Raw genomic sequence first — 10,785 nt, forward strand, 5'->3', positions numbered from 1 at the left:
TTACATAAACTTAAAAAAAAAACATAAACCGGATCGAAAAACGGTTTAAAACGACAAATGACGCAATTTACGCAATTTTTACCGTAAACGACGAACGAGAGCACGAATGTCTACCGACGCTAATTTTTCATAATTTGACGCTAAAAATTTATTTATTACATTTTTACGACGATCGGGTGCGTTAACGGACTCTAAAGATACGGGCGGGTCAATTAAAACACGAGATTGGTCTTGTGGGCCTTGGGCCCAAGCCCAAAGCCCACTTAAACCCACATTTAACCCTACCTATAAAAGTGTAGTAAAAGACCTTAGACATCATTCTTGATCAGCCGTTTTCCCATACATTTCCCCAAATTCTCTTGTGAGTTTTCATATCATCCAAACACTCCTTTCATTTCTCAAAACACACAGAACATTCCTACAAAAATCAAACATCAGAATTTCATTTCCTTCACTCCTTTTTCTTGAAAACCCTCAAATCCTTCACAACTCAAACACATAAACTTCTTCTGAAACACTCACACTCCATCTCTCGATTCCCTAACACAGACAACAATTGGATTATAAAAATTGATGGGTAAGAAATGGAATTTAATTTTTTTTTATTTTAACGGTCACATTTGAAGGAGGGGCCCACCAAAATTGGATCGTCGCCAACGTCAACAACTCGCCGGTAAGGACAGGACCGGGGGGGGGGGGGGGATGGTGTGCCGGCGTCCGGGGGGGGGATGGTGTGCCGGCGTCGCCGTTCCTTGACGGGGGTGGGGACGAACCCCATACCCTCTAGCCTAAGCAAACAGCTAAATTCAAAAATCAAGAAACTTTATTTCTTATTTGATCTTTCAAGGTGAAGGGAAAAGCAAGTAAGTTGACTCTTTATATCAACAAGATTAAATTTAAGAAAGAGATTAAAAAAAGGTAAATGGGTAATTTCTTATCAAAAAGGGGAAATATGTAATTGATTTTAAGAATTTGGTAAATATATATAATAAGGAGTCTTAATAAGGGGAAATATGTAAAAATCCTTTTTAATAACTATCAATTATAAACTGTTGATAAATTTTTGTAAGTTAAAATAATATAATAGTTATATTAGAAAGAAAAAGACAAATAAATAATAATAAAATGGAATAAGCTATAAAGTGAAGGAATCATGTGAATGGTATGTGATCTCTTTTGACCAAATCTCGTCTCTTTTAAACTTGTCCTCTCTTTCACCTGATTCAGTGAAAACGACATTACATGCATGTCGTCATGCTTCTTGTCTATAAAAGCCGATCATCTTGCACCTCGAAACCCTTCGTTGCCATCTACTAGTCGCGACAAAACTGTCGGCACCATCTCATTTTCAGATATGTTCGGCTTTGCAACGAGGTAACCGAAAATTGAGTTATACTTGTGTGTATATGGTTTTACATTTATAAGTTTTGATAGTTGTTGAAAACCAAATAAAGAATATGAGGCCTTATTGTTGTAAAAAAAATCCTCATAAATTACACAAAGGTTAAAATGAGTTAGAGGAACCAATTTTCGTTTATTTTGTTAATGGTGCCAATTGAATCCCCACTATTGTATATGCATTTTTCGGGTTAACTTAAAACCATTGAGTTTGTGTAGAAAAATATATATATACAACTAAAAGTTCATAACAATTTAAAATATAATCGTATTTGTAGGTAAGCACGATTGTTCTAACATGTTTATTTTTTCTTTTTACCAACCTTCATTTGAGTTTATAACTCAAACTTTATATTTATCCATCTCCTGATCTTTAGGCATTTGAATCCATCCAATCTTCAATCAATATCAAGTGTTGTACATTCAATACTCCCTCTCAACACTTGTTATCTTCATGTTCATACTTTTGCAAAATTTCTCCAACTTTTGAATTGGAAAGCTTTTGGTAAACACATCAGCGACTTGACTATGTGTATGCATGATAGACGGAAAGACCACTAAAGAGATTTGCGAGACGTTTAACATGGAGACTGATTTAACAAAGTTTTTAGAAACCAATACTGAAAATTAAAGGATTGAGACACAAAAAGACCACAACAAAAAAAAACATTGTAGCTAGATTTGAATCTAGCTAAAAATCACAACTCCTATACATATCTTTATGCAGTTCCAATTTCTTAATGCATTCAAAGATCTAAAAGGGTTTGTATAGAATGAACCTTGGAGCTACTGCACATTAGGTGGTGTTGACAGGAGCAGTTGTAGCACCAGCTGCTCTTTTCCCAATGATAGCTGCTACACACGCCTTAAATCTGTTTACCAACGTACAAGCAAATAGTATGATAAAACCTCCGGCAAAAGTCAAGTTCCTGCTCAGTTTGACTGTCTCTGCAGGGAAGAAGTTGGCTATTACAGCTAAAATGCAGGACATAACCCCGAAATCACAAAAAAAGGAGTGTCGCGAATCTAATGAAACAGTATCTAACGGATCTTCTAGTACTTTTAAATAGACTCGCATGAGATACGCTCCCGTCGCCAATGAAAACATCAACATAACAACAGAGAAGGACACCAGATTATATGTATGATGATGCCCAATCACTAGCACCTGAACAAGGAGACAAACAGTTACGATCAAGATAATTGCAATCCGGTTTAGCATTCACACAAAGTTTTTCACATGCCAGAAGTACACCTCTGATCCTCTATGTTGCATGCATAATCACCAACGTACAGGCAAATAGTATGATAAAACCTCCGGCAAAAGTCAAGTTCCTGCTCAGCTTGACTGTCTCTGCAGGGAAGAAGTTGGCTATTACAGCTAAAATGCAGGACATAACCCCGAAATCATAAAAAAAGGAGTGTCGCGAATCTAATGAAACAGTATCTAACGGATCTTCTAGTACTTTTAAATAGACTCGCATGAGATACGCTCCCGTCGCCAATGAAAACATCAACATAACAACAGAGAAGGACACCAGATTATATGTATGATGATGCCCAATCACTAGCACCTGAACAAGGAGACAAACAGTTACGATCAAGATAATTGCAATCCGGTTTAGCATTCACACAAAGTTTTTCACATGCCAGAAGTACACCTCCGATCCTCTATGTTGCATGCATAATCACTATCAGTGTACACACACAGAGCTCCGTTTCAACCTATTTTTCATACCTCAGCCCTAATCTATATGCTCCCTTGAGATACCGTAATATACTTTTAGCGTCACGCAGGTGGTCTTCTTTCGGTACTGTCTTGAATCTTGAGATTAAACTGACTGCATACATCATATCTGGCCTAGTGACTGCATACGTTTTTTAATGTTTCTAGTTGATTTTGACTACAGGAGCATGGCTGCACCTTCTCGTCCTCGGGTTGTAGCGCTAGCGGAAATCCGACCACCACAAGCTCAAGTTTTTATTCTCGCTACCCAAGAAAATCAAATCGTCCTACAATTTCCCGGGTAAGTTAACACTTTGTTTAATGTATAATATATGTTAAAAACTAACAATTCTTTTCTATTCCAGGCCTCCTAGTCCTGTTAACCAAGTGGTAATTCAAATGCCCAGGTACATAATAAACTAGTTTTTTTAATTAAAGGGCCAATTCATATATACCCTACAAACTTGTAGGGTATATATATATATATATATATATATACACACACACAAACACCCACCCACCCATGCAAAATTATAAATAGCATATATACCTATACAAAGTAATTGAAATATCATATATACCCAATTCAATAAAAACAATCTAATAAATGATAGTTTTACCCTTATTTTTTCATAACTCTGAAATCTCATATATGACCTTTAAAAACAATCTAATAAATGTAAGTGTTATGCTGAAATAAAAGTGGGTCCGAGTGTGCCGGGCGGAGACAAGGTAGAAGACGATCTGCGTGATCGCTGAAGGCTGGATAAGTAAGCAAGCATGCATCTCAAATCTCTTTCTTGGAGTTGTGAAAAAAAATTCAAGCAAGCAGGCAGGAGAATTAAACTGAAGGCAAGCAGGTAGGTGAAGAACTTCATTGAATGAAGTAGCAACGGAGAATCAGGATGTATGGCAGTTGCATGAGAGGTGTTTCGGTTTTGCAAACCGTGGTCATATTATACCGAATAATGGAGATGGTGGCCTTCATAAAAGATGCCATACGGGGACGGCATGTTCGGGTAGTTTCGGGTTTGTTTTGATGGTAAGTCGGTGGCAAAGTGACAAGAGGTACAAGGCTGCCAAACAGATGAGTAAAAAAACAACCCAGAGCAAGTTTAAAGCAAGAGTCAAATAGGGCTGTAATCGAGCGAGCCAAGCTGAGCTCGACGCTCGGACTTGGCTCGTAAAAACTCCGAGCCGGCCTTGTTAATTTTCTTTTTAACTTTTTATTAGTTTTTTTACAAAAAATTATAAAATCCAAAAAAATTAACACACATTTCTAATATATATATATATATATATATATATAGGTTTGGGATCCTGTACAAAGGGCATAATTTGTAAGAAGTGTAAGAAATATTTCTGGAATGACAAGTGTCCATACTTTTAATTAATTCAAAAGGGTAGATTTGTAATTGCACATTTTTTGTCATTTAATTCAATTTCAGGATATCTGATCCAAGAATAACCGTCAATGAGATTGTTTAGGGATTTGAACGAATTTTGTAATTTACTGCAAGATACAATACGATTGTGTTCTACGTATCTTTCAATCATCGTTAATTATAAATACATAAACGATTATCAAATCGATATCCCCATTCCAGTTGTTTAACGTCTGCGCCTTTTTTCGATTTTGGTGTTTTATATCAATTTCAATGGAGTCCGGCGATGCAGGTTAATCTGTATATTAGTTAGCATGTTCCGATAATTAGTAGTTTTTGTTCCTCGTTTTGTTGTTTAGTATGTCGTTTTTACAGGACATTTACTCTTTGTTTGATTTTGTGTGTACGTAGTGTTTTATACATTTAGTTGTTTAGGCGGATTATTATTTTAAAGTTTTTTTCTTGATTTAGTTTTGTAGTGTTATATGCATGATCTGTAGTGTTTTATAGTCTAGAGATATATGCAAGATCAATTTTATGTTTTATAGTTTTTAGATGGGTAGTGTTATATGCATGATCAATATTCTGTTCACACATCATATTTCCCTTTTCATAGTGTTTTATACATTGAATTGCTTACCTCTGTTTTAGTAATTTTTGTTGTAGTGTGTTATAGTGTCATATGTAAGAACAACAGTGTTAGATTCTATTCACACATCTGAATCCCCATTCATAGTGTTTTATACATTTAGTTGTATGTTCTAGTCCCGTTCTAGTGTTTTATCATTGAGAAAGTTTTTTTTTTTTATCAGATGCATAGTGTTTTATCCACAATGTGTAGTGTTATATTATATACAGGAATATTAATTTATTTTCATAGTGTTTTTCCCGTCACAAATACTGTTTTATTCCATACAGATAGGGTTATTTCTTGATATAGTGTTTATTATCAATGTATTTATAAAAGACTGATTTGTCGTTTTTTCGTTGTAGATATTCCTACATACCAGCCCGTTGGTAATGTTCAGGTGTCCCCAAATTCTGGAAGGAGGACATTTATTCCAGATGTTGATGATTTGATTAAACCTCAGATGCATATGACGTTTGATTCGCTGGAAAATGCGTATCTTTTTTACCAAAGATATGCTAAGGCGGGAGGTTTCACAGCTAGGAAGGGTACTCAATACGAGCCTCGAAAGGGTTTAATACATAATAAATGGTTCGTATGCTCAAAGGAGGGTACTAAACCCTTAAAGGCGATTGACTCGACCCAGGAAGCTGGTAGTTCTAATGTTAACTCGAAGTCTAAGATTACTCGCAGGGTTCCTTCTATAAGGACCGGATGTGAAGCGTGCATTCGGGTTAAGTTAATGAAACCGGATAATCTTTACGTGGTTTATTACTTCGAGGAGTCGCATAATCACTCATTTGTTGCCGAAGATGACAGGTACTTGCTTCCTGAAAACAGATCTATGAATTACGTACAGGAAGAAGCCGTGAATGCTTTGAGTGCCATAAACGTTGGTCAAGTTAGAGCGTTTAACATTATGAGGACTCTTTATGGACGTTTCGATAAGGTAGGCGCAACTAAAGTTGACTTCAAGAACTTTAAGAGAGACTTAAATAGGTATATAGCTGAGTACGATGCTGACATGGTTATCAAACGCCTAAGAAGGAAGAAAGAATTTATGCCCAATTTCTCTATGGAATACCTTACAACTGCCGAGGGCGTTTTACGTGCGTTGTTCTGGGCCGATGGTGATACAAAGAGAAATTTTAATATTTTTGGGGATGTTGTGTCGTTCGATGCTACTTATCGTCGTAACAAGTTCGTATCCTTCCTTTGTTTCTAGATACATTACATCCATAATAGATACATATCATAGTGTTTTATCAGCATGATAATGTCTTTATATTGTTTTGGTATATGCACGAAAAGACTTGTAACTTTTATATCATACTAATAGTGTTTTAATTTTGCAAAATACTTAAAAATGTATGTTGTTTCATGTTTTTAATATTGTATGGATTTTACAATATCAAATCAGTGATCACTCCCGTTTTTTTTTTTGTAGGTACAATATGATGTTCGTACCTTTTACCGGCGTTGACAATCACTATCGTAATGTTACCTTGGGTGCTGCTATTATAGAGGATGAAACTGCCGAAACATATAGCTGGTTGCTCAACGCATTTCGGCAGGCGTTTGGGCGCGCACCACCTGTGATTGTAACTGATCAAGACCCCGCGATGAGGAAAGCTATTCAAGATACTTGGCCTGAAAGTAGGCACAGGCTTTGCATGTGGCATATAATGGAGAAACTCACTACCAAGGTTTATTAAATACCAAAATTATGTTTTACGACGTTATTTATTTTAATGGAATTGGTTTTTTTGTTTTTTTTTTGTACCTTTTTATATATGAATATGTCTGTTTTTGTTTATTGACGTCGTTTTACTTTTATATAATGTTTTATCTGCTTTTATCATGTATTTTTTTTTATTTAATTTTTTTCATTGTTGAATCGTTGTTTTTTAGGTTGGCGCCAACCTATGCAATAGCACTGATTTTAAGAGGAGGTTGTGTGATATTGTTTGGACCGATGCCTTACTGCCAGAACAGTTTGAAAATAAATGGGGTGTTATATTGGCTGATTTTGATTTGCTGAATCATGAATGGTTACAGTCAATGTATCAGATTAGGGATACATGGATCCCTGCATATTATCGCGATCAACACATGTCTGGGCTGATGCGTACCTCATCACGTTCGGAGAGTGAGAACCACTTCTTTGGGCAGTTTTGCAACCCGAATTGTACCCTTGTTGAATTCTTGGGCCATTTTGATTCTGCAATCGAAGCCCAAAGACACGAGCACAGGAAGAATGATCACGATACTAGGCACACGAACCCCCAAATACTTGCAAAAGAGTTTGTCTTAGAGCAACAGGCGGCAAACATATACACACGGACAATTTTCTTTGATGCGCAACTTGAAATTCAGACAGCCATTCACAAGTGTGCTGTTGGAAAATGGGAGGATAGAGAGGATAACTTTGTGAACTTCTCTGTGAAGGACTTTTCTCAAGCGTGTACTACATTTTTTCAGGTAACTATAGGATGTAACAATTGTTTGTTTATAATTTTTCTTTGTGCATGGTGTTTTATCTTATAGTTTTGATTTAGTATATATTATTGTTCTCATTTTTTTTTGTCTGTATGTATTAGGTTATGATGCGGCAGCTAGACATGACCGTTAGTTGCTCATGCAATAGGTATGAACAATTTGGGCTTCTGTGTGCGCATATTTTTTGCGTTTTGCGGCTTCTTGATATCAGGCAGTTCCCTGAAAGGTACATAATGCGACGTTGGACAAGGGAAGCTGTTCCTAACAGTGCGCCGGGAGCAATTTTGGGGATTAGTGAAAGTGATGATCGGTACCAGCAAGTTAATGGTGTTGTAAGGGAGATAACAAGGTCAGCCGAGTCTCTTATCAACAGGTTGGTTTATAACTTTGATGCGTTGTGCGCTTTTAGGGACCATGTTGCCCAGTATCAATCGACCGCTGATCAGGCAGTCGTGAACGCTCCCCCTAGGAGTCGTCGCGATAGGTTTGCTGAAATAACTGGATACATGCAAGAAACACCTGTAACTGTTCGTATGCCGAAAACCGTTAGATTTAAAGGTATGGGCAAACCTTCCAGAATGAAGAGTAATCGTGAAATTGCCATTATTCAATCTGCGAAGAAAAAAAAGGGTCGCGAGTGTGGCAATTGCAAACGTATGGGCCATAATAGACGTACCTGCACGTACCCGGCAAGGGAAAATGCCGACGACTCCTCAGAAAGTGATGAAGCGGATCTTGAAGGAGACGACGAAGAGGAGATAGAAGATGTGGCTGGTGAAGAAGACGATGATGAGGACCTAGACGATGAAGAGCAAGAGTAGTTGATCAATAAATTATGCAAACTTTGAGTTTTTTTTCTATTTTTTTAATGACGTTTAATTTTTTTGTTGGATTCCTTGTGTTTGACGTTTTTATTACTTAATGACCAGGTCGTTTATCATATTTTATAAATATAGTGTTTTATAACTAAGTTGTAGTGTTATATTACAGGTTCTAAATTTATTGTAAAGTCTGACATGTACTTATAGTGTTTTATCTATAAGTATAGTGTTTAATGCAGTAACAGTGACCTGCGGTATGGTGTTATTGTCATACACAGTTAGTTTAAGGTCTGTGTTTTACCATATAGTGTTTTAACTATAATTATAGTGTTTTATGTTTTTTGAATTTGTTTGTTTGTCAACATGAATAGAAATTGTAATTTTTTTTAATTAACATACATGAATTCCTTGGTTTATAATATAGTGTTTTTTATATTTAGATGCAGTGTTTTATCATAGTTTAAACTATGACAACAATAATCATCTGAATCAAACACTTAATTGCTCTCAAATTATGTAATGCAGTGTTTTTGTGATGACATATAGTGTTTTATAATTGATTTGTAGTGTTTTATTATAGGTTATATATTTAGTTTAAAGACTGACATTTACCTATAGTGTTTTATCTATAATTATAGTGTTAAATGCAGTATTAGGGACCTGCAGTACGTTGTTATTGTCACATACAGTTAGCTTAAAGTCAGTCAGTTACTTATAAATGCAGTGTTTTGTAATGACATATAGTGTTTTATAATTGATTTGTAGTGTTTTATTACAGGTTCTATATTTAGTTTAAAGACTGATCTTTACCTATAGTGTTTTATCTATAATTATAGTGTTAAATGCAGTATTAGGGACCTGCAGTATGTTGTTATTGTCATATACAGTTAGTTTAAAGTCCATCAGTTACTTATAAATGCAGTGTTTTGTAATGAAATATAGTGTTATATTAACGAAACAGACCACTACCATCACTTTTGCAAAAGTGTTTGTACCAGACAAAATGAAGCAGTGTAATTATAACGTTTATCAAAACATTTCAGAACCATGCTACCAGGCTAATATCTAAAATAAAGTGTTTGTACCAGACAAAATGAAACCAGTCTAATTATAACGTGTATCAGAACATTTCAGAACTATGTGCTATTCTTATTTCAATCGTAGCTCGATCCTTTCCTTTGCAGTCCTAGAATTTTCCAGTCTTTCATCTTGACTCTTATTTGCATACTCATGTACTTCTTGCTCCATTTTAGACCGCATTGAGTTTATGTCACTTAACAAGATTTTTGATAAGTACTTTATTCGCAAGTCACATAGTTCTATCAATTGGTCTTTCAACACCTCCCCCGTGATGTCTCGCTCTGGCGATAGCCCGCAGTTCCATTCGCGCACACTTGTCCCTAGTGAACAGAAATGCAAACCAATTTAGGGTACATGCCAGTGTCAACTTTAATAATAAAACTATAATTACAATAACACCTTTAAAAGTCTCCATATGACGCATGACGAATATTCCACAATCTGTTCCGTTATACATGGTTTGCCACGGGAACTTCAGACTAACTGGTGATGTTGATCGCAGTTTTTTAGCAATTGCAGGAGAGTGGTTTTTGACATACGAGCAGAATGCATTGACCTGTGAATTTTATGACGTCAAATGGGGTTTTTTAAAACTTATACTTATTGTATGTCAACTAATATTTTTTAATGGTAGTGTTCTTACAACTTTTTCTACGTAGCCGTTGTATCGTATGTTGATAGGGACATCACCCTCGATATTGTCGATCACCAATATTTGTGATTGTGCGAGATTGAAGAACACTATAATATAGTGTGTATTATACAGCACCGGCACGAATACCATTTGGAAGTTTCTGATGTCCATGTTATCTGCTTGGCCTAGTATTGTTTCCATCCGGCTACTGAACATCAAGCTTCTGGTTTTATCGGTCTCTTCAAAATCGCCTGCCACCTGTTTCATAACAAATAACAGATTTTAGTTTATATAAGCAACTTTGTCCGTTTGTTATTTCGACGATATTCAAAAATCTGGGTTATAAGCTGGGCGGTGTAGTGTTATAAGCTGTTTTATATGTATAAAGGCATAATATAAGCTGGGGGCTGTAGTGTTATAAGCCGTTTTATAAGCTACTTTGCAGCATATAGTGTTATAAGTATCTTTTTTAATGTATGTTTAGTATTGGGGTGTTATAAGTTTGTCTACTTTATCAACTGGTCTACATTATGAAGTAGTGTTCTATAAGGTGTGAAAAGTATCTTACCAACATTCCGGCATTGCAAAACAGCCTCGCGGGGGTACCAGGTGCC

General features: G+C 35.9%; 1 protein-coding gene across 7 annotated transcripts; it reads left to right on the forward strand.

Annotated features, from left to right (window-relative positions):
• Positions 1 to 309: 309 nt before the first annotated feature.
• Positions 310 to 8,581, forward strand: LOC110942300 (protein FAR1-RELATED SEQUENCE 5-like). 7 transcript variants are annotated; one of them, XM_022184044.2, is made up of 8 exons: positions 310 to 673; positions 1,228 to 1,374; positions 3,309 to 3,425; positions 3,490 to 3,531; positions 5,503 to 6,337; positions 6,585 to 6,843; positions 7,049 to 7,618; positions 7,738 to 8,581. In XM_022184044.2, the coding sequence occupies exons 5-8, from the start codon at positions 5,601 to 5,603 to the stop codon at positions 8,455 to 8,457; spliced, it is 2,286 nt and encodes a 761-aa protein (XP_022039736.1). In that variant the 5' UTR covers positions 310 to 673; positions 1,228 to 1,374; positions 3,309 to 3,425; positions 3,490 to 3,531; positions 5,503 to 5,600; the 3' UTR covers positions 8,458 to 8,581. The 7 variants fall into 7 exon arrangements, with proteins under 7 accessions (XP_022039736.1, XP_022039738.1, XP_022039739.1 ...); XM_022184047.2 differs by lacking the exons at positions 310 to 673; positions 1,228 to 1,374 and adding an exon at positions 3,074 to 3,209 and having other exon boundaries at positions 7,738 to 7,784; positions 7,863 to 8,581; XM_022184042.2 differs by lacking the exons at positions 310 to 673; positions 1,228 to 1,374 and adding an exon at positions 3,074 to 3,209.
• The last annotated feature ends 2,204 nt before the right edge of the window (positions 8,582 to 10,785 follow it).

Source organism: Helianthus annuus, chromosome 5 (assembly GCF_002127325.2).
Source record: "Helianthus annuus cultivar XRQ/B chromosome 5, HanXRQr2.0-SUNRISE, whole genome shotgun sequence".
Taxonomy (NCBI): Eukaryota; Viridiplantae; Streptophyta; class Magnoliopsida; order Asterales; family Asteraceae; genus Helianthus; species Helianthus annuus.

Excerpts from the sequence above, each read along its gene's own strand:
- LOC110942300 (XM_022184044.2), top strand. The coding sequence starts at position 5,601 with ATGCATATGACGTTTGATTCGCTGGAAAATGCGTATCTTTTTTACCAA. Across the intron at positions 6,844-7,048 it reads TGGAGAAACTCACTACCAAG|GTTGGCGCCAACCTATGCAA; the intron begins GTTTATTAAATA and ends GTTGTTTTTTAG. Across the intron at positions 7,619-7,737 it reads CGTGTACTACATTTTTTCAG|GTTATGATGCGGCAGCTAGA; the intron begins GTAACTATAGGA and ends TGTATGTATTAG.